Source organism: Lates calcarifer, linkage group LG5, assembly GCF_001640805.2.
Source record: "Lates calcarifer isolate ASB-BC8 linkage group LG5, TLL_Latcal_v3, whole genome shotgun sequence".
Taxonomy (NCBI): Eukaryota; Metazoa; Chordata; class Actinopteri; family Centropomidae; genus Lates; species Lates calcarifer.
The window spans coordinates 17,964,532-17,989,497 of NC_066837.1; the positions used below are offsets into that span (position 1 = coordinate 17,964,532).

Genomic DNA, 24,966 nt, shown 5'->3' on the forward strand with positions numbered 1-24,966 from the left:
AGACTTTCTACTACAGCAATAATGATGAGGATTTGTGTTAGTGTGGTTTAAGTGGGCGGTGACATAATTGAATTTACATTCAGCACATAAAACCATTATTGCTTACCCACAAAAGACTAGGACTGTGTGTGTGTATATTTCTATGTATATTATCCACAGAAGGAACTACGGGAACACAGAATTTGGAACTTAGGGCAACCATTAAATATCTCTGCAGCTGTATAAAACATTAGTCCTTTGTGTGATAGAAAGCTTTTGAGAGAAAATGCACTTCTGGTTTTAGAATATGGTACACGGTTCAGGAGTTGGTGTATTTAAGTTAACTGAAGCAGCAAATGTAGCTAGTTTGGATTAAAAAGAACCATAGGTATTCAATAATGAGAAGCCAAAAGTCACTATAGCCCAGCATACAAAGAGTTAAGTGCCATCTACAGACACTCAAACTTAATCAACAGAGAATCTAACAAATATTCACTGGGCATGCTAAACAGGAAATCTATTTTATAGCCTCAGTAGAGCAATGAACTCTAATCAAAAATTCATCATCAAACTTGTGATAAACAAGCATCTGACAGACTGCCTACTTTAAATCCATTGTTATGTGGTTTGTCTTTAATTTTAAAATAGCTTCCAGTGTGACTCAGACAACTGAAAACAGACAATGAAAACTAATTAATTCAAACACAAAACCCAACATTAATGAAAACTGATCAAACTTCCAACGAAAACTCCTTCTCCTCACGGCTATTTTAATTTGGCACCCTGGAGTCAAGATGGTCCAGGGACCCCTGAACTGAAGGGTTCAGGACACAGGATAGAGTGGGTGACATGCTGTTGGTTAATGAAGGTGCCGGTATTACCTGAGCCTGAGATCCATTCAGCATCAGATAATAGACCTTGCTGAGGATGCTCTGCTGCAGCTGGTCCCAGGAGATGCTCCTGTCCTCACGCATAAGAAATGGAGGTCCAAACCTGACAGAGAAGACAAGAGGAGATATTTTCCATTTTGCATATATCCCAGCTGAGTCTCATCAATGAAAAAGAATATCCAATATGATGCTATGTTACTTTTAAAAGAATCAAAGGAGAAAAGCCAGGCAGTATTTTGGTTTTGTAGTGTGAAAATCCAGTAATTCTTTATCGATGTCGAGCTTCTTGAAATATGAGAACGCGACAGCAAACGTTCTTGCAGCTTCTTGTGTCATCATCGCATCGTCAAGCCGTCAGGTGTCAAGTGCGTCAAGGCTTTGCTGTCAGTGCTTTGTGTCCTGTACTGACAGCTAGAAGTGACATTACTGTACGAGAGGTCAGGGGCCTAATAAAGCTGAGAAACCAATCTGTATATCATCAGTGCCTCATAATGGGTTCTCTGTCTCCAGGTTATCTCAAGGCTCACTCCTCCTGACTGCATAGCGGTGGTTATATTAGAGGCTATTGTGAAGGAGGTTAATGGGAGAGGCAAGTGCATTTGTCTAGACAGACAAGTCAAGTATATCAGCATCTCTCACAGAGTATTTAGACACAAACAGTTGAAGATTAAAATTCCAAGGTTTTTATAATTTATGAGTGGGTGAGTGAGTGAGTGTGAGAGAAACATATGTATATACACACACTTACGAAACAAACATACACTGAATTGCAAGGTTATTAGATACACCTAGCTAAAACTAATATAGATTAATATCCCTGCAATAAATCCTAGAGAGGTGCTGGTTCAATTTTATGGTCATTTTGGAGGCTGTCTCTCAGTTTAATACTTAAAATAGTTTGATTAGACCAGACTGATGAGTTTCAGTCATGGCAAATCCTAATGCTTCAGCAAACAATGAACCAACTCTCTGGCAACCGCTTTGGAGGAAACCCTTTCCTGGTTCAACATTACAATGGCTCTTGTGCACAAAACAAGGGTTAATTTGCCGGCACAAAACCTTGATCTCAACCCCATCAAATGAACGAATGCTCCTGTGGCTCCTGTGGCTCCTGAAGCATTCCCTCCAAACCTTTTGGAGGGCTGTCCCAGAAAATTGGAAGCTGCTGCAGTAGCATGTTGAAGCATGGTATTTGAATGAGATGTTCAACAATCACATACAGGTATACTTTCAAGGTGTCCACATACTCATAGTGGGCTAGGTTGCTTGTGCCAGACACTGCAATACTCTGAAAACTGAGAGGAAGTTTAATTTTGTGTACAGGTGCCTACTTGGAGACATTCAGATGTTTCCTACTATGGAACATGAGTCCTATGGCACCTGGACAGATGAGTCCTCAAATGTCAAATCCTGACATTATCGGGCCTTTCATAGGAATGTCTGTTACCTGGTCCCATCAATACCAAGTGTATGAGCATGAGCACTGAGTACTCAGCAGCTGAGCTTCACTCCTGTCCTGTTAAGAGCTATGACTTCAAGCCCCAAAAGGCACATGATGACTGAAGAGAAACACTAAACCATCCTTCTTTGAGTCAATAACAGGTTAGAATTTAGTGATCCCTGTAGGGAAATTAGAGCCGTCCTTATCATTTAGAAGCACTACTAATGGTGTTGGGAATGTTAGTCTTTGTACACAATAAACCCATTAGCATCAGAGGATTAGTGTTTGAATACTATTACAATCCTAACCAGGCACTCCCATGGACACAGTCTACCCTTGGTCAAATGAATACCTCAATTAGAATAAAGCTCTGTATTACAAAGACTGTGGTGTCTCATAATGGGTTATTACAGTGATTTTAGTCTACGGCAATTAACTGCAGTCCTTGGTACAACCTGACAGAGCACTGCTGGGATGAAGAACATTATATTTGCATTGTGAATGTGGCTCTAAAAAAATGGAAGGAACTGACCGACCCTGTACAGGCAGTGAACACCAAGGTGAAATGTGCTTAAACCATGCTTCAGATCATTCAGTCAAAGTAAGCTACTGGCTAAATAGTACTAAAAATGCACAAGATATGCACATTTACAGAGTACTTTAAATTTATGGCACTTAAACACATCCACTGAAAGACACTTTTACATCATTAAGGGTCGTCTTTGAAATATAATTCTCGTGTAAATGCACCAAAACCCTTGTTCAAAGACATGCTTGTGGTAATTTGAAATTTCATCGATATAAAGTATTTCACTTTGCCTCACTCACTCCACAAAACATTTCTCTCTTCTGTGAATCAATGGAAGATCAACTGGGCTATCAGACATCTGCCGTGCTTTAGCTACAATCCTTTGTAGAGTAGTTGAATAATCTTTAAAGTAGCTGCAAAATAATCATAGATTAACTTGGATTAGGTGCACAAGTCAATTAATCCTTGTTCAGTTCTTACTAGGCTCCTAATATGCTATCTTATAACAGAGTGGAACATCTGTGATGTTGGCCATTGTGGCTATTGTCTTACAGAGGAGGAAGATGTGACCAGAGCATTTCTTCTCTTATTTGTAATGCCTTGCATCCCCTGAAGGACATCTACCCCTGATCAACACAGTTCATCTGTGAGAAACAAACAAAAAGTTTCCATCCAACCTGTCGCTGGCTTATAGCTGCTTCCGCTGTTTGGTCCAACTGTGCCGTTGCTGTACATCAGATGCATTCTTGGTAAGGAACTTAATGATGCTGCTCACCCCTGTTAGACTAACAAACTGTACAGCAACCAATTAAACCTAACGTTTATAGGATAAGTGCTCCAGTTTGAACACATTGTTCGACTCAGTATCAGGTTTCTACGCTGTCAGCTCCCAGCTACAGCTGGGTGGGACCCTCAGCTGCACAAGCTAAATAAAACCAGCCTAGTCTGGGGAATTTGTGCAATAGATATACAGGTCAAAGTCAAGCAGAAGTTAGATGCTGACATTGAGACAGCACTGGATGATGAAAGGGGAAAAGAATAAATAAGGCTGTATAAGACTGTAGACACAGTGGAGCAGTAGGAAAGATGCATCTGCTGCTGTACTTTGACAAGCTCTAAAACACAGTCTCACAAATTTAAGATGACATCTTCAAATGCAATCTCATATAAGAATTGTAAGTTAACTGGCTCTGCTACAGCGTGCTTAACAAAACCAATTGTCAAGATGAATCCAGCTTCATAAACTGAATATATGAACCCATGCAACCCATCAATAAAGAATAAATCAACTACAGTTAAAAAAAAAAAAAAAAAAAAAAAATCATCAGCTTGCAGCTTACCTGACAGCTTGCTGGCCAGATCCTGCTGTGTTACAGATGAGGAGGAGGACCTTTGTGGATCCGCCCTGGTTCAGGTATTCAGAGGAGAGGGTGCCAGACGAAGGTAACCTCTGACCATCAGGTCCAGCCGTGGAGGTGTAGGGGGAGGAGGGGAGGCTGTGGTGATACCCTGAGCAGAGCAGAGAAAAAGGCTGACTTACAACCTCCTAACTGCTGAGGTGCATTTACACAGTTTGCTTTTCTGCTGGCAACCATTAGGAAAACTGTCAACCTGGCGTTAACAGTTTTTATGAAGAAAAGTTTTCACAAGTAAAATCAGTTATACAGTCATTCAGAGTTACAGTTTGTGCTGTGGAAAATAAACAGGGAGTTGAAAATTAATGACTTTAGAAACATTATTATTTATAATTATCAAGATAGCCAAACAAGATTAAACCTCTGTAACACAGCTTAAAATTTCATGCCGTATGGCCATTGCCTCCTCATTTCTCATTCATATGAAATCATGCCTCAGTTTCTCATAAAGAAAACTCATGTCCAGGTATCTCAGTGCTGTTATTTACTACTCAGCCAAGTTCATTAGCTTTGTTCTCACAAATGCGAGGGAGATGAATGTATCGAATCTCAAAGTTGAAGGTGTAGGCAGAGAATAAAACGTGAAGAGTTTACAAAAGGAAGAAAAACTGTTTACATAAGTTGGGTGTTTTCATTTTTTGTGCTAAAGTTCTGTTGCACCTTTTCCAGCACTTCTATAAAAGTATTATCATCTTAAAAGCTTATTTTATCAAGCTGGGAAGCAGGACTGAAATGGACCGGGATCACAAAACAGCTTTGCGTGTCAAAAATGAGAAACTGCAATGCAAAGAGCAAAATCTAATGTGACACGTTTACACTGTTATTTTGAAAACATATTCAGAAAAAAATCCATTATACTAGAATTGGCCTTTGAGTCTTATTTACCCTGAGGAGCAGTAAAAAGAATCACATCTGCTACCACACATACGCAATGCACGCACATGCTGTGATTAATAGTGGATAATAGCTGAAGGGGATACAGAAGGCCCAACCTCTTGTCTCCCAGGAAACATAAACTTTGACATTATCAGAGGATTTAATTAAACAATGCTTGTTCGATCCCTGCCGTGCAATTAATCACTGCCACCTTCTAACATCACAAACACACACACACACACACACACACACACACACACATAAAAGATATCTAAACACAGATGCGGGAAAGCGAGCATGAGTAGATGTAAAGCTTAGATGTAATGTCTTCAGAAAAGCAAGCAGACAGATTATTAACACATACATACACACAAATATGCATGCACATGCACACGCACGCACGCACGCACACACACACACACACACACACACACACACACACACACACACACACACACGGACAGAAAAGCAGAGAAAGCCAGCATTTTTGAAGAATTGGCCTGTGGAAAAAGTTACAAGACATTTTTGCTAAAAAATGTAATCTGAATAAAAGAATAAAAGTGCTGACTGTTAAAATCAGTTCAGAACACTGAAAAAGGCTTTCAACATGACTAATGTTTGCTACTAAATCACATGGGGATGTTTTTCTTTCTTCGCAGACAGCAGCAACTCGATGTGGCATTTTCTGCATATTGCCTGCCCTTTACATGGTCAATTCATCTCCCATCTCTTTCTGCCTATCACCCCACCCTCTATCCTCCCTGTCACCTTTAATTCTCACTTTTTCACTTGGGGAGGGGGGGGGGGTTCAAAGTAAAAGACAATGTTGAATTGTCTACTTAATAACACAAAACTGAAAACCATGAAATTACAGTTTATACATATGAATTGGTTTTGCCTGGAACTGGAATTATTTAAGAACATTTTCAATTCAATTCAATTTTATTTATATAGCGCCATATCACAACAACAGTCATCTCAAGGCACTTTTCATATAGAGACATTTTCCCCAATGAATGATGTGTGATGTTTTTGTATCACAGGGGAGTTGTAGGGAGGTGGTTGAGGTAATCAGGTTGGGTGGTAGCATTAACATAACACAAGACTTTGACGCTAGAGACCAGTGTTCGCATCCTGAGTCCTGTTTGTGATTTGATTTAGGCAACACTTTGGTTAGGCAGATAATTCTGTTTTATTTAAATGCTAATAGCATAAACACATTATGTCTCATACTTCAAGTCAGCATTGTCTTTTTCAATATTCAACCAAGACCATGACCTTTTCCTAACCTCAATCAAGAGCTGTGAATGCCAAAACATAACCAAAACACTAATAATGTTTTAGCTGCAATGTGTGCACACAGGTGTTGCAAGAGTGAATTTTGTAGGGAAAGCCAAACTAAAAATTAAAAATGTTTCCTCATCTTGATAAAAATATATATATATATAAATCAGGACAGAATAATTTTTGCTGTTGCAATTTTTTTTTTAAATCTACATTTACATGTACATAAATACAATGTCTAAGAGTTAGGGCTGAACAACATCAAAAACAATTTTAATGAGTAATTCCAAAACCAGAAAGTAATACATCGTGCATGGCGAGCAGTGCCATTTCGCCCACATGTCCACCGTGTGCTGGGAGAACCTCCTGCCAGACTCTCATTCTCACCTCCTCTTCCCTCCCTCCCTGAGATGGACAAAGGAGAGCCACAGACGGAGGGAGGTGTTAGCAGGATGGAAAGAGACAGAGGAAGGAGTGAAAGAGAAAGAAGCGAGACCAGTGGGGATAGAAAAGGTGAGTGTGAGAGGTGGAATTCTCACATGTGGAACAGAAAGAATAGTTCTTCCTAATTTTAGTGATTCCAAAAATGAATAAAGAATAAAAAGAGACAGTAAGACTTTAGCAAAGAGAGACAATCATAGTGAGGAAGAGGAGAAGCACACCATGCCTTTCATAAATGTATTGATTTAATGATCAATTAGCATGATATTGAATTGTTTGTTGTTGTTATTGTGACATTGTCATGGCTGCTGAGGGAATCTGGTAATAATCTACCATTTTTAATTAAAAGATAAACAGTGGAGCTGAAGTGAATGCAAGTGAACTGAGGGAGAAAGAGATACAGACACAGAAATGGGGGCTGTGGGGAGAGAGAGAGGCAAAAAAAGAAACAGAAATTGACTCTTGAGATTGGAGGTGGTGAGTAAGACAATGTTAATTAAACAGCTCAGCCCCGAAGACCACGGTACGCCTCCTCTGGCGCTCATTGTCCTCCTCTCCTCCTCCTCCTCACCCTTCACCATCCTCCATTTCTTCTCTCTTTATCATCCTATACTCCCCTCTCTCCCTGTTACTCTATTGATCATTGCCACTATCTGTTTATCTCTTTCTTCCCCACCCCCTCCCTCCTCCAACTCTCCACTATCAGACTGTTTGGGATGATTCAGCCCTCAGCTTCACAGAAGTGGTCAGGAAATGAAAGTAGAATTTTTTTTAATTTTTTATTTTGAGTGCGTTTCAGATCTGTGGGATGGGTGACAGAAAGATTTTTGTGCCTGGGAGGACACAGTATGCTGTTAAATATATATATATTATTACAGTTAGGAGAGCAGTAAGGTTTCACACAGACACATTCACAGTTACAGTCTTTTCTAGCTTAGGGACATTTGCAAACAAAAGGCCTCTCAAGTCAACACTGAATCACAGCTTTATTCTTGTGAAAAGTGTGAGGAAAGTATGTGCTAACTGATGGTAAGGGACCAGTGGCTCTGTATGACTTGAAGCTATTGAACAAAAACATCTTTAAGATGACAGTGTTAGAAAATAGAGTCCTGCAGTGTCTCTGTTAATATCTACAGATGAAGAGTTTCTGCATCAGTTAAAGCTGTGCTCTTGATGGTTCCATTACTCTGCAGGCATCCATTCACACACACACACACATACACACACACACACACACACACACACACACACACAAGCTTTATTTCAAGTAGATAATCATATTTTGCTTTTGCACCAGAGGCAAAAGTCTTTCAACATTGATGTCTTATTTTCCAAAACAGTTTGTTCATTACTGATGTGTAAAAATAGAATAGAGTTGTGTAACACAGGGAAAAAAAGCAAAAACCTCAGAGAGGATTTTGGGCACACACTGACTAAAAATGACCCTCCTCCCAAGTGGTTCAAGACCAAATGAGTGAACCCTGTCAGTGCAATCCACACACCTGACTAAAAATACCCAGGGGGCCGTGGGGCTTAGCCCTGGACGAATAAGAGGTCCTGGCAGCAAACAGCCATCTGACCACAAATGCCCCAGACGCCAGCGAAGCACCTGAGCTTTCTGCCAACAGCGAAATGACAGATTAAGGAGGCGGCGGGGGAGGAACTGAACACACCTGATGCCGCCTTCTTCCATTTTTCTTTTCACCTTCCTACCCTACCTGCTTTTCTCTTTTTGCCATCCCTTTTTTTTATATACAGCAAGAAAACACAATGTAGTGTCAACAGAAGCCACGGTACCCCTGCTGCCTCCCTGTATTAAGGGAAAACAACACATAAGAGTAACAAAGTTGCAATCACTGAAATTGCCCATGGTATTTTACACTTAGTTACATCATGTCTAAAATATTGTCCCAGCAACATCCCATGCTAAAATCCTATACCAAAGTGCTGCACATTGTGACTGCTTATATCTGTGAATAAGTAGAAATGGTAAACATGGTGTATTATGATCAAAGGATTAGATTCCAGTCATTACAGGACAGGCTAAGGATAAATTAATAGATAACAGAAGAGACGTCTTGCGCCAACACAACCATAGAAATCGGAGATTTCATCCAATGTCCTCTGCCCTGCTGACTGATTCAAATAAACACAATTATGTTATGTAGTGAATTACACTGTAGGTTTAGTTTTAACAGGCTTGTGGACAGAGGAAGCTTTTGAGTTGGCTTTCGCACAGGCATTTATGCACCATTTGTGTTGTTCTTAATAAGGCAGCTGAGCTGAGTGTTGCTGTTATTTCCCCAATGACTTGAGAACACGTTCCAAAGGCAGTCGTGGTGATCAGAGCACCGACTGTAGACACACCAAATTTCTTTCTGCCTCTCTTCTCTTCAGGTTATTTTAAAATGATGAATCCTACTGGAGGGGCAAGAGTTCCCCTGTGAATGTTCCTGGAATCTTTTTGCTTTTCTGCACTGAGTTTGCTTTAGGCGGCCCATAACCGCCTTAATGGAACTGCACAGGATGTGTACTTTGCAGGGTTTAATTTGCATGTGTGATGTCTTTGTCTCAGTGTGAGTCTATTTATGTACAAGTTCATGAGCACACACACAGCAGTATATGAATAACAATGTTGCCACAAATCAAATAGTGCGTCCTATTACATAATTACAGCTCATAACTTGTGGCTTTTACAGATCTTCATGGAAAAATAAACCCCTCAGATTTAAGAGGAAATCAATTTAAACCAATTTTCACGCAGGATTTTACACCTCAAATCTCCAAAAGTTATGTTTTCTGCTGCAAGACGACACATGATTACCACATTTTTCAGTAAATATGGTCTCCATGCCTCTGGTAACGAAAAATAAATAGACATTCCCAGGTCGAGTCCTCCAGAAGACCTGCTGCAAATCATTTCCCACCTTTCTCTTTCCTGTCCTCTCTGTATAATATCATGAAGGAAAAAACACTTTAAACCCCATACATAATAAGTGATATCTATTTAATGATCTTGCTAATGTCTTCATATTCTCATGAAAAGTCCTTCACAAAACCATACAGGTTGCTTGTTCCTACCCTATGAAAAGTGTGACCCATACAAGTGTACCAGCCACACACACATCACTCTCCTGTGTGACAGTACTGTGTTTTGTTGACCCATCTATCCACCAAACCTCCTCCGGTCATAATTACTATGGTCACTAGATGTCACTTAACAACAAAACCTAACTGGGGGTTGTAATAAACTACCTATAGGTTCATTTTTTTAAAAGATGACAGTCTTGACAGTGAATGATTGTGGGAAGTGATTTGTCTATTGCATTGACCGCATAAATGAGTGGTGTGTAGGTGTGTGTGTGTGTGTGTGTGCACGCATTCAGGCAGATGTAATACCTTCACCGTGAGTGGCTGATTGAAGGATTGAAGTAATGTCAAAATGCCTAACTCTCCACCTGTGCATAGCCCTCAGAGGGTTGATGGAAATGACACAGCAGCTTACCCTCAGCTCCACAGTTCACCATGACCGGACCTGAACACTCAAATAACCTGCTGGAGAGTTTGTGGAGAGTTTTACATTCAAAATGTGTAGAGTGAGAAGGAGGGGGAGAGAACAAACTTTGAAACAGATCCTGTTATCTCCTAGGAGGGATCTCTTTTTCTACCACGTTTCCCAGGGAATCCTCTTTTTGTAAACACACAGCATAAACAACATACGCCCGGCACCCCCATGGCCAGTTAGCCTCCATCTGTGCAAGTGACTCCCACAATCCACTGCTCAAATCTAAATTGACCTCTCTATTTTCCCATAAGACACATCCCAGTCTGGCCTTTATTTTTTCATTTCAAGAGCACCAAGTGAACATCACACAAAGTTAGCGCGCTAAGCTTCCCTTAGCCTCTATTCAGCAGGAAGTCTTTTTATTTGTGCAGTATTACAGAGCTTTATCACTCTATTTATGTGCAAATTGCCTGGATTGTTGAGGGTGAAATAGGACGCTATTGTGGTGCTCTGGACCTAATTGATTTTTCAGTGTTTTCCATCATGAGACCTCCTGCTGCCATTTCCTGTAAATGCAAAACCTCATTATTGTACCTGGGAGCGGCGCTGATTCAATATCCCTGAGATGCGTACTGATAAAGCTGGAGAATTTCAGCTCCCCCACAAATACACAGCATGTTATGACAACAGAGGAATTCCCTGCATACAATAAACTGTCGGTTACTTGAGGTTTACATTCTCTGTGTTTTTTGCCATGTTATTAAATGGATGACTACTTATTACTCATTGGTCCATATCGATGATGGGTACATTTTTTTGGAAACTTTCACTACCTCCTCCTCCTCCTCCTCCTCTCCTCTCCATCCTCATTACCTTTTCTTCCCTGTAGCCAAGTAATGTGGAGGAGGAGACAAAGAAAGGAATGAAGAGGACAAGCCAAGAATCAGGGACAAGTGGTGGCCAATTTGGACGATCTTTTTGTCAAGAGCCAAATATGAATGTCAAACTGTGACTGCCTGCACAGCTGGTACGTTTGTTTATTCAGCCACATTCATACAATAGATAAACTTTTCAATGCCTACTCTGGCGAATGAATTTAACTGGAAATTTTTAAAAATGTGATGCCTATAACAATGGCTGGATGACATTTTTAAATATCATACCTCTTATGCCAGAAAACACAATTGACTATAAGTAAGAAAGGAGTGGTGTATTTTCAACCACTTGCCATGTTTTGTTTTTCATATTTTTTGACAATAGCTGACACTCAGACTGAAAATACCACTGGATTAAAAAGACTAAATGGGGCTGCGTTTGTGTGGAGGCGCCACTATAGGTACCACAAAATACAATCGAGGTCAGTTTGAGAAAAAGATCCTTGAGTTTGACGGTTTATCAGACACCAAAACGCTGCACAGTGGTTTATGATATGATGAAACAGGATTTAAAATCTCTGGAAAGTGATAATGTGGATAATCTTTTTACTCTCTGACTTAACAACTGCAAGGTAACAATTGGAACTACACTGTTAACGCTAGAAAGTAATCTATCTGGAATGCTTGAACATGTTCGATTGGCAATTGCAGTGCTCTGCTGGATGACTTTGTAATGAATAGCTGCAAACATTTTTCTTCCTGATGGCTCTGCATCTTTTTGCAAACAATGTGGTCAAACTGAAATGAAAAATGGGCTTGCATTTGTGTGCTTTTTTTGGACTATTAGTGCTATTCTCATTCTGAACATAGCCTTACAGATGACTTCGATCCCCTAAACCTGAAAAGCCCTCTTTGCTCAGGGAGAACACTTGTTTCAAATGTTTCAGCAGCAGCCTCTTTTGTCTCCTCCACTTCAGGGCACCAATAACATGGTGGCAAAAATGTCATTTTCAGGTTCACAAAAAAAAAAAAAAAGAGTAGGGTAGAGTGGGAAAGGATGTGTGATGATGAACTCCATGTCACTGCACTTCCTACTGCATGTCCAGATTTTGCTGTGTGGTAATTTGCCATCTTCCTGTTTTATTCCTCCCTGTCATCTCCTGCTGCTAAAGCATATTTTCAGTCCATGCACCCTCTTCTAACAATCTCCTTCTCGAAGAGGACAGTACATGAAGTGCATTTCCAAACAGTTGTACTGTTTTAAAATCACTGTACAGCTGTCAAGTGACCTACAAATTGTCATGCTGTGGTAGCTTCACAGTGAGATAAAGACAGTCCTGGGAGGACATCAGTATGTGAAGGCTGTCTGCTTTCAGACTGAGAAAACTATCATTCTTTGTCACATGCTGAATTAACCTCTCTGAGAATACAATCATTTCAATCCTTTCATCAGAATTATAAAGTCCTGCATACGCATATAATTATGCTTCCATTGTAAATTTAAAGAAAATGCTTAAATTGATCACACAAAAGTAACTGATCGAAATTAAGTTCATACATGAGCATGCCAAACAAACATCTCTTGTACAGACCCTCATAGGATGTTGACATGTGAGTCAGTGTTTTTCATCACATTTCTGGTCCTACAGGCTTTCTACAATCATCCATCATGGCAATAGGTTTGACTTTTTCATACAAGCTGCAAAACAAACTATAGCACATAATGGACAGTAGCAGTGCTGTGGCTGAAAGGTTGTACAGTCTAAGGAAGACAGCACTGCACCAACTGACAAATGTGATTACGACCAAATCAAACAACTGGTCCCCAAAACGTACAGAAACACCAAGGTTTCAGTACAGAAAGACACTAGCTGTGTATGAAAGCACACCCTATTTCCTACCTAGTGCAATATTGTTTAACCCAAACCGGACTTCCTGGATATGAAGTGTCCAGTATAATGCACTATTTGATGAAGTACACAAATCAGCAAGTCAGCAATAGTCAATGAGTGAACAAGGGGGTGATTTCAGACACAGAAACTAATCTAAAAACCACCCACAATCCAAAGTCACCTTGGAGCCTTGGTCATTTTGTAGAATGACTATGTTTATAAATGAGAATGAGTGTCTTTACGTCTATTAAACCTAGAGCAAAGAGACTACACAGCAGTGACAAAGCGGGCCCTCTTTAAGCTCCAGAGAAACGCTGGCCTTACATAACCTCAGTAACCACAGTGACACTTCAGTTGCTTCAAAACTATACGGCTTCTTTTAGTCAACATTTTTTGTTATTCACTTGACAACACTGGTAGCTGAAGTTCTGATAAAATACCAACAACAATGGTGTTTTGTTCTCTGAGTTGTCAAACCTGGAGAGATGACAGATTACAAAAACAGTCTTTCTACAGTGGATGGCTTGAACAGTCAAACAGAAATAAACAGAACAGAAATATGAAACAAAAAACAAACCCAAAAACAAACAGATACTTACCCACTATGCTTCAGACCATAAAATTTAATTATGCTCTCTGTAAAAACCTTATTTGTGTTATATTGTCTAAAATGTTGTTTCAAAACACTGTCCTCTTTACCAAGAGGAAATTATGCAGAAAATACTACCATACATCATCTTTTATCTCCATAATGCCACGCTACAACCTCAGTAGTAATGAGTGTGTAAATTCATGTGCTACATTTTATAAAACATGACATAAATCCCTTTGAATGAAGTTATGATATCCTGGAATCTGGTCTGCTGCGATCTTATGAATTATTCTGAGGTAAGGACCATTCATCATTTTCATCAGACTGCTCACAAGAATAGGAGCCACATTTGCCAGTGAGTAGTTAAGTGTGATTCATTGCAAGTGCATTTATGTGTGTGTGCGTGTCTGTGTGTGTGTGAGTTCTGTGCAAGGTTTCCCCTTGAGGCCCATGTATTTATGAGACTCTCCAGTGTAATTCTAATGGATTCATTACCTACTTGACTTACGTACACAGCGGATGTGTGCATGTGTGTTTTTGCTCATACATGCTTATGTTAGAATGAGTGATTGTGACTGAAAGCATGCTGTATGTGTCTGCTCCTTTCCTTAGTGCTGTGACACTGTATTCACTGTGTGACAATAGAAATGTCTCCTGTTGAGAAAGTGAAGCGTCTTAATTTTTCATGAGCACTTTGAGCGCAGAAGTGAATTATTGATGTCATTCTTCTTCAGGGGTAACAAAAACCCCCATAAAGGCATCATTAAGCAGTAGGGTTGGTGAAAACAGGCTAAGCCCAACTTAGCTAAGTGGCAATCCACAGTGATTGCTATTAATGATTGCTATTAATGATCGAACACTACACAGTGGTAATATGACTCAATTAAGCCCTTTTCAGACATGAACATTGACCTGTTAAAGACATGGTGGTGGGTCTTTCAAACACAGGTCTTTGTTTGTGACAGGACTGTTATAGATAAAGCAGCTCTGCTTGTGCGATAAGAAAGATCTACTGCCCTGTACTCCCCCTCAGCACAGAGGAGGTAATGCCATCAGGAGAGAAGAACGTTCACATAAAGTGCCTTTGTGATGAAGAATACAAGTTGTCAAGGTTTCACTGTTGTTGCCAAAATTCAACCTCACAGCCTGACTCCCTCCTATCTACAGCAAGGGTATGATGCTAATTAACCCCACGAGAAGTTGTCCTGGGACCTGTCACATTCCTCATGCATTTCCTCATAAATTCCATAATTAATTTGATATGACATGCAGGATTCTGCAGCCTGCCTGTTTAACACAGTCTGACTAGGCTAAAAATAGACATAATTATGACTTTAAAAGCTGAAATGTTTTTAAAAAGTCCATTTTCCTTACAGCCGTCTAATCCGGAGGTTATGTGTTATTCTGGAGTTTCTTGCAAGTGGCTGGCATGACTGAGGGTTTAAAATGAATATTTACTGCTGAAGCAGCTGTGTGAAGAAAGCAGCAGCAGAAGACACACTTTTAAAGGGCGCTTCACCAACTACACAAACTCAAAGCAGCAGAATCCAAGTTCTCCTTGACTGGTATGCATCAAGCTCAAAAAACACTTGATCCTGCACTTCCCAAAATGCAACCAGTAGCATCTTTTTGTGAGGGAACCCCGGCCATGCACTTCAAACCCCACACACTCTTGTCTGTCAGCCCAAACTGCAATAATCCCAATGGCACACAAGACATTACAATGCCTCTCTCTATTTCATCTATTCCATCTATACATAAGTTAGGGCAATGTAAAGACAGTCAATAGTCCTGCATACTGACCTGCCATAGTATTTACAAAGTGAAGTGCATATCACAAAAGGGCTCTAGAAAACATTCAGTCAGCCACTTTGCTTTACAAAATATGTGTGAGTGTTTGTGTGTCAATACATTTTCCTCATTCTCATGTCAATAGCGCATTCAGCAGTGTCTTGCATGGACGAAAAGGGTTTTTAAAAGGCAATGATGATGCAAGGCTGACTCAACTTCATACCTGTCTCTGTTTGTGTAAGGAGACACAGTTATACACTCTCTGTCTATCACTGGGGGAAAATAAGAGAGAGAGGCAGACAAAGAGCCTGAGAACATTTTTTCAAATGTTTACTGATGACCTGTGATGCTATCTTCAGAGAAAAGAGCAAAATGGTTCTTACTTGCCTCAAGCTGGTGACTTTTCAGAGTTTAAGATAAATTAGTTATTTGTATGAGCTCATCCAGGCGAAACATTAACTCAAGTAAACTTTTTTATTTTGGACGATGTGATTCACCAGGCTGGCATTCAGACTTGGCATTTAATTCAATTTGTTTGGGTTCTATTATGTATAAAGAAACAGACTGAATGGAGGAATACCAAGCACACTGGAGACAGTGGCCTTCTCTTCTCAGAAGTAAAAATGTCTGCCTGTGAGAAACACTGTGGTTAATGAAACATAGCAGCTCGCCAAAAGTGAAAAATGGTTAAAAGTGTGACTGTGAATCAGTGTGAATATGAACTAATCAAGAGGACGGAGGGAGGCTGACAAAGAGAAAATTGGAAATGAGGAATGAGCAAAACTGCCAACTCGGTGTGGGAAGTCGGTGTCGGCGGGGTTTTTGATGGACATCTTGTTGCCGTGGTTACCTGAGTGCGGTGCAGAGCCTCCGCGACTGTAGAGGGGAGGAGCCTGGAAGGCATAGACCACGTCACTGTCGGCAATTGCCGTCAGGTCGTCGTCATCTGAGAAGGAACGCTGGAACCCCGTGGAGTACAACTCTGATAGGATGACCTAGAGAGGGAGAGTGACAGACATGGTGAAATGGTGAAAATAACAAACTCAACTAAACTGAAAATTAAAAGAAAAAAACCATTGAGTACAAGTGCTGACCCTCTCTGAGAACTTGTTGTGAAGATATGACTCACAGAAATAAACCAACAATGATATTGTATGCGGGGAAATTCAGAGAGGAAATACTGCTAGATACATTTGTAATCAGCTGAAAGAAATCAAAGAAAATCCTAAAGGTTGCTGCTTTAAATCTTGCAAAAGCCTGAAATAAATAGCACAAAATCAGAGGAAAGATATCAAGATAAAAATTCAAGGGAATGACAGTAAGGATGTGTTTTTTTTCAGAATGCCCTTAATATTCAGAGATGCACATTTCCTGGTTTCACGTTGAAATCAGAGCCCTGACAGTGAAACACAAAATTGTATTAAGTGAGGAGAGCTGTGTAATTCACACTGCTGAATATTTTGTGCCTAAGTGCAGACTGAGAAGTTTTTGTTTATTTATTTGTGTTTTATGCGTCATATGCCATGACCACGGAAAGTACTCATCTATGATCGGCTGCCAGGAGTCCTGGGAAATGATTTTAACGTGCCAACTTTGTGTGCAAAGATTATTAAACTGCTGGTAACCATAGCAACAGCATTTCTAAATTGTGATACTTTGATGATCCATTGACTCTCAGTGGTTAAAGAGACCCAACTGTAAGTTGAACTGATTAAAAACCAACTTATAAAAATGGATGATGATTTAAAGTCTGTTTGTAGGACGTCTGATTCATGTTTCAGTACATGTTGTGTATTGTGTACGCGCACAAAAACACACACACATTTTTATCGTACAAATACTTCAAAGAAACTGGACAGGGTTGGAGATATGGATAAAGATAAAAGGCAGTAAACAAGCTGTTTGTTCCACAGCTTTCTGATTTGATGACACACTCTGTGTGTGTGTGTGTATGTGGTGTGTATGTGTGTGTATGGCTCCCCTCATGACAGAAATTTCTCTGTCCTATGACTTCCTTTTTGCCAGACCACAGGTTCAACTGTGCTTTTTCTCTGCCTTTATATTTTGGTGTGCCCAGTTTTAACATCACTGGTGATGGTAGGAATTAAAAGCAGAACCAATAAGAGTGGCAAAGGACAACAAAACCTACAGGAGAGTGTGAGAGACGTTAGTTAAACCCCGTTGTCTACACCTGCACACAGTCCTGAGAAGATGTCTAGTCAGCCAAGTGTAAACACCTGTAAGGGTGGACCATGGGGGTGTAGGTCCTCTACTTTGCAAAACAATCCAATAGGGAACTTGAATGGTTAAAAAAAAGGCTAAAATCATCCATTTCCAAAATATTTTTTTTATAAAAACACTGCTAATTCATGATTCATTAGTTGATTTAAAAATGTGTCTACCCCTCAGGAAAATGTAGAAATTAAACAAAAAACTGAATGCATCACTATTACATACACTAGTTGCAAACAGTTAGACTCAAAAAGACCATCACTCATCTCATCCCTCTCTCAAGAAGAACATTGCTGCAGCCCAACACCAAAAGTCTGGAATGTGTTATCCAGGTTTTATCCATTTGTCTCTCTATAGTTGCCTTTATTTTTCTTTTGTGTATCTGTGTTTCCTGTTCTGCCACTTTTCCCCACTGGTTTTCAATACGCACACCATACAGTGTATTTCAGAATAGATTTTGTAGCTGTGGAATAAAATGCATTTTGACATACAGATATATTTGGTATATAATAATAGATGGTGGAACAATGCACTCATGAACCATGAACAAGGTGTTTTTCATTTCATTTGTGACTTGGCTGCTCTTCTGCTGCTATGGACCCAGGTTTAGATTCATCATCTGTTGTAGGACGGGAGAAAGATTGATGAAGACACACCTCTGGAACCTTTTCATTTACCCTTTCTCTTGTTGGTGACATTTCAGCTAACTGCGCACACGCATTCACGTGTGCAAGTTTTAACCTTATACACAGAGTTCTGAAAGAGAATTCTATTTTTTACTGTTGCAGATTTGCCCATTATCCCCTGATTTTTGAGGATATTTTACTCACTAATTGCTCTGATGAGAACTGGGGATGTGAAGACATCTTTAATAATGACAGCGAAAAGGGGAAAGCACAGAGATTTTGAACAAATTCACCATTTAACCAAATGATCTAAACCATTTATTTGAAAGTGAAATTATTATTATAATCATGATTAACAAAACTGTCTGTTGTAAACATCTACTGAGTGTTCTACAGTTACATCCCAGTTGAACTTTAATCCACTGTACTTACCACAGTAATGGATGAACACAGGTATTGTTGGTGCATTCTCACCTCAAAGTAATTGGTTGGGGCCATAGATTTTTTTTACTTGTCACTGGATAAGAAACATGTTAATGAAGGCTCCATTTCAATTGGCTGTCCAAGAATACTAGGCTAGGCTTATAACTACAGTAATTATTTTAGCATTATTCTATCATCATTATCATTCATCTGTTAACTGCTTCATCAAAAACAATGTACTAAATGCCCATAAAAGCTTTGGGGACCCTAAGGTGACACCTTTAAATTGTACCATAAACAGATCAGGATCAAAATCAGAACAAACTCCCTTTGAGAAGCTGAAACCATCACAATTTTTTAGCGTTTTTGCTTGATAAAGGTCAGTTACAAAAATGACTGAAAATGAATTTCTAATTAACTGACTGAGTAGTAGATTCATTATTTCAGCACTATATTACTGTGCCAGTGAGCCAGCGTGCACAGATAACGAAGCCATTAAAGTGGCACACCTGAACCAAATGCAGCTATTATTAGTGTTGTAAGTCACATGTGCAGCCAAAAAGTCCACCTTAAGAAAGATTCGGCCATACACAGCTATGGTCCACTTGCACAGGTTTTTCGGCTTATTTTATGTGATTAACTGAACACCTCTTCTTAGAACAACTCGCACTCTATTTCAGTAGCTTCAGCTGTCATGTAACTTTGGTATATTTGTTTGTATGTGTACGTGTGTGTGTGTGTGTGTGTGTGTGTGTGTGTGTGTGTGTCTTTGTGTGTATACCTGGTCTGGGGAGATGTTGCCCTCCTCTGCCACCATGGCTCTCAGGCAGGACAGTGAACCAAAGAGAGGTACAGCCAGCCCTACCCGCAGATACCTCTGACCCTTCGTACTGAACACCAGTGTCACACACATCGGCCTGTGGGGCAAATTAGATGGAAAGAGGGAGGAAGAGGAGTGTGTGTGTGTGTGTGTGTGTGTTAGATAGGGAGGAGTAAGAGGATGGTGAGAGGAAAATAGATTACATGTTAGAGCAAAGTGCCAAATTACTTTGCAATTCTGATTTGTCATGTTCACTTTACTTCTTATTTGTTATTTGCGTGTTTCTATGGAGATACACACAACATATCAGGTATCACGCACATACAGTCTAGAGACACACAACAAAACCAAAACAAGATTAATGTAATTGTGCAGGATTCCTGTAAACCACACCAGGAGCAACAAAATCATGTTGTCAGTTTGTTTAGGAGATATATTGAGCTCAGCTGAGTTTTGATGTATTTCATCTGTTAAATAGCAAAACAAACTATAATAAAATGGGACTTTGAAATGCACTGTTGAGCTTTTTAACGTCTAATAAGTTTCAGGAAAAGATTTCCTTTGACAATACTGTTGTACAAAATCAAATTTCATGAGCATAAACCATCTGATTTGTCTGTGTCTGATTTAATATGTGAGGTGATTGAACTATTTTCAAATGTTGCAGTGTTTCATTTCTCCCTTGTGTGTGTGTGTGTGAGTGTGTGGGGACTCATATGTGACTGTTAAACCGGGACATTGGTGACAGTGTCGCAGGAAGCCAATGTGTGCTGGAACATGCCTGATTTACAGCAATGTGAACACCAAGGGATGCAAGGATGAAAAGGAAGCAGGAGACAGAATGAGAAATGATGAAGGAAAAGTCAGAAGTTACAATAAATAGAGGATGAGATCTGTAACTAAATTTTATGAGAAGATGAGTGAACAGAAAGGGTAAAAGGAGAGAAAAAAAGAGTCAATGTGGAGGAAAAGACAGAGCGGGGAGACAGAGTAAGGTCATGCCTTTTCATTTGGGATGAAGACGGTGTAATCGCTGACACCTCCGCTTCCTGTTTCCCATCATGCATTATTCAGGTGAGTAATGTGTTAGCAGTGGGGAGGTTGACGGGGCAGACGGCAGAGGATCTGAGCAGCTGTTTTGTTTACGTTGTTAGATGCTCCGGGATGAGACACCAAGATGTGAAATGAAACGGGATAAGAGGTGTGGTGTGACACTCGAGAGGAACAGGAAACAGAGACGTCATTTTACAAGGGATGTTTTTTGCAGCCTCTCAGCCCCCTGCTGGTGTCACATAGCCTGATATTAAATAGCAACCTCTCATACTCAAAGCCCCAAGAGTGCATAGAACTCTTCAGCTCTAAAACATTAAAAATGAACTTGAAAAACCCTGTTAGAGTCGGGATCATGCTCAGAATGTTTACAGATATAACAACCATATAAGTGTGTCTCGTGTTTTAGATCAGTTACTACAAATCATGTAAATTTCACACCTGTGCCAGCTAGAGTGCTATTTTTGTTGCAGCGTTTTCCGACCTTACAGAAATGTATTTGTTCCAGTTCATGCCATGAAAATGAACCAGTATGTACTAGGAGAGAATTAAAACTCGCTTGAAATAGTTAAGCCCTCAGAGTGAACAAGTGTAGCATTTAACGATTGTTATCATTGCACGGTGTTGCGTGGCATATTTTGAGAAATTCTGAAAAAATATCAATGCGTATGATACATAGTGTGAAACCATTAAAACATACAGAATCAACATTATGATTCTTTATCACAGGTTATATGTTTACAGCTGGTTTGAGAGAGGCTTAGAGTTAAATATACTGATCATGCTGCATTAAGATGTTAATCCAATACTCTGCTGCTGTCAACCCTCGAGGCACCTTCGGTCGTCAGTGCATCGATTTGGTTTTGTACATATTTAATGTACTGCAGCTCAGTTTGTCCAGTTTATTTTGTATTGACAGTTCTTGTCAGCATTCTTGTAACATTCCATTTGTTACTGCCTGATGTGTTTCCTGTTTTGAGGTTCACACACGTCTTGTTTCAGTTCCTGCCCCTAAGTGTCTCCTGCACCCTTGATCATGCACACGTGTTTCCAATTACTCACCTGCCCCTGGTTTTGCTGTCAGCCAACCTTGTATATATACACCCCCCTGGTTTCCCTTTTCCCCTTCTGCATTGTCTTTTTTCATTCTCGTCTTCATTGCTTTCCAGCATTTTTTCCTAGTCTTAGTTTTTCTGGTTTTTGACTTAGCTTTATCCCCTGGCCTTTGGATTTTTGCCGACTCCTTGCCTGTTATTGTTAGTTTGATTCAGACTTTGCCTTTATGAACTATACCTTGAGTCCTGAGTCTCTCTCTACGTCCAAATTTCTGATCTACCCAGGAATGTTAGAGTTCTATGTGTTTGTTGAGTTAACTTGCTTTATGATCTGACAAATATTTTATTAAGTACTGATAGGAATTACAGTATGAATTAATTCCACATCTTGTGCAGTTTATATTATATTATAAAAGTATACCTGTGCAAAGAATATTTGAAAATCTGTTCAATTATTTGACCTACATGCTGTGTATGTAATCTAACCTTTGCACATTCACAAAGGGAGAAACAAGGTACAGGCTGAATGCAATCATACTTCAAAAGCTTCGGTAGCCTATTCACCTTATTGTACCTATAGTACCCACCGAGAAGGCCATACAAAGGCTCAGTGAGAGTGACTGACTGATATAATTTACGTTACTGAATCAGTCACTGACCAGTGATGAACAAGCCTCTTGGCAAACTTTGGTGCTCTTCTGAACATCTCTAATTGTTTTACAAATAATAGCATTGGTAAGACTGACATGCAAAGTTAGATGGTCGGCAGCAAACACTCAGAGATACTGCCATCCTCCTTTTCTCTCCCTGCCACATACTGGCATTATCTGCAGCACCCAGACCTCGGTGCCACGCTGCCAGCCAGACCCTGCTGTGTCTCTGGGGGTCTCAAACTTATCAGGCATTCTGCTGGGATACTGCTGCAGCAGGACGGTGCAATGAGGCCACTGTGTATGTGTGTGTGTGTGTGTGCATGTGTGTGTGTCAGGTCAGTGTGTGGCCAGCCGTGAGTCCACACTGAACCTGAATGAATTTCCCTCTATGCTGGGCACAGGCAACTGCAGGGACAGACCACACACTGTCAGAGAACTCACGCTGCAAAACTGAGTTTGGGGGTTAGCACTGTGGAAGCCACGCAGAGCGGATGCAGAGCAGAGGCGTCTGCATGTTTGAAGATAGGAGGATTCATTGAGCGCTGAATGTAGGCAAATCGTGAAATTGAAAGTGACTGGAATACAACTGATATTTGTTGAGTTTTTTTGTTGTTCTTATATTTTCCCTCTTCTTAGATGTTTCATGGGATGACTGGACCCATGGGCAGAGAGGAAAAAAAGGAATAACACAAGGCAAAATCTACAATGTTGTGGTTACCCAGTAGGCCTTGGTCACTATGCCCCTGAAAGGACGTGCACACAAGGGAGTCCATTTATAATAAGAATGATAAAGGTGTAATTTGCCCTGCCGTAACTGGTGAAACAAAGCTAACAGAAGACTTGAGGAATTTAAACAAAGCCTATACACACCCACGATGTCCCCTGAAGAGGTCTAATCAGGGAAAATAGTTAAAGTCACCTGCGTGGGTGTGTAGGACCTTTTAAATAGAATCAGTGACTGGCTGTTGATGACTCAAGTGTACTAGAGCTGCAAAGTCTGATATCTGTCATTGTATATGGACTTGTCTGTCTGTCTCTGTCTCTCTCTCTCTCTCTCTCTCTCTCTCTCTCTCTCTCTATTTGTATCTGTATTGTCAAAATCAAAAAGGTCCCCTGCACATCCCCACTCTCTCTCTTGCACTCTCCCTGTCTCTCGCTTCATGTGTCAAAGTCGTACTGTCCCACAGCAGGACCTTGCTGACATGCAGCTTCTGATACAGTTAAAAATGGAAACAACACAGAAAGTGTTTGGTCAGGGACTTTTGAGAACCAGCATTTATCACTCTGATATGACCACGGCCAAAGCTGTTGGAGTGTACATGCACTATATGTTTGTGCAAATGCACACATACAAAGGCCTTTGAACGCAGTCATATTCAGCAAATTAATCCTGAAATGTGTGCGATCGAGTGGATTTTCTCATCATTCTGTTGCATTGGGTGGTCTTGATGATTATATCTGTATCACTGATATCAGATGACGTGTCTCATACATCCTCAGGGTCAATTTCCCTGCAGCTAAGAAAAGCTTTTGCTTGACTAAACAGTTTTGGGAATGCACTGGGGCCTACAGGAGATCTACCCTATAAACCAGAGTATGGAAGAATATTATAACACACACAAATATACAAATATACTCAGACAACAGTGAGACAAAAGTTAAACTGAGTTTAGTCAACAGCAACAAAAGTTTAATGTAGCTGTTCTAAGAAATACTGCGTGCTTTTGACTCTACCACTTACTATATGTGTTATACATCACCTGGTTTGTCGTAGAGGGATTGGCAGGGAGATACATAAAAATGGGTCGAAGGTGTTGCTCTGCTTAAGGCAATGAGGGCACGTCAGAGAGGACCTGAAGAGAGACAGAGAACACATTGTAATCATTTTTGCTAGATATGACCTCAGCTCACTATATACTCTGGCTTAAGAAAGTCTTGACAGAAATATTATTACACATTTTCACTCTCCAAGACAACCCTTTCCCAAATTTTATCCTGCCTCAATCCATTTAGATTAATTTTCAAACATTAGCCTGGCCTCATATCATTCCCATAAATGACCATTACAGAGGAAAATGTAACTTTACATGACATAATACACACTGTTGGACAGATGGATCGACAGATATTGCAGTCTCTACACGCTAAATCCCCCACTTGTCCTATGGAGTAAATGTGCAGTAGAAATTAACTGTCTTATGTGCTGCATGCAGTTAAAACCACCATGGTGGTTAAATGTCCATATTCCATGTGGACTGCTGAATACCACACACTGAAACAGGCCATCTGGACTCGATCTGCTGTTGAGAAAAGGGCAGCAGAGCAACAGAGGTGGGATGCTGTTCAGAATTTTTTGCACAAAAAACACTTTCAGGCAGGTGAGATACTGCAGTAAAAGAAAAAGGCTGCATCCTAAAGAACACATCACTGAGTTGGAGAGGCGGAAAGGAAGGACTGCAGTGGAAAGAAAAGAAAGGGGAGAGGAAAGGTAAAAGATGAAAGGTGGAGGGTATATGTAAAGGCAGAGAGAATGGTACAGAGAAAGGGTTCAGCTGGAAAAAAGGAACAAAGATGACTTGAGACTAAAATGAAGGGCA

General features: G+C 40.2%; 1 protein-coding gene across 1 annotated transcript in view; it reads right to left on the minus strand.

Moving 5' to 3' along the window:
- Positions 1-24,966, minus strand: part of usp43a (ubiquitin specific peptidase 43a) — a 106,617-nt gene that overhangs the window by 32,830 nt on the left and 48,821 nt on the right. Inside the window, exons 4-8 of the mRNA XM_018665004.2 lie at positions 24,130-24,222; positions 19,573-19,708; positions 16,361-16,505; positions 4,180-4,348; positions 861-972 (exon numbers count right to left, since the gene is read on the minus strand). Of these exons, the coding sequence (XP_018520520.1) occupies positions 861-972; positions 4,180-4,348; positions 16,361-16,505; positions 19,573-19,708; positions 24,130-24,222 (655 nt within the window). The remainder of the gene's footprint in view (positions 1-860; positions 973-4,179; positions 4,349-16,360; positions 16,506-19,572; positions 19,709-24,129; positions 24,223-24,966) is intronic.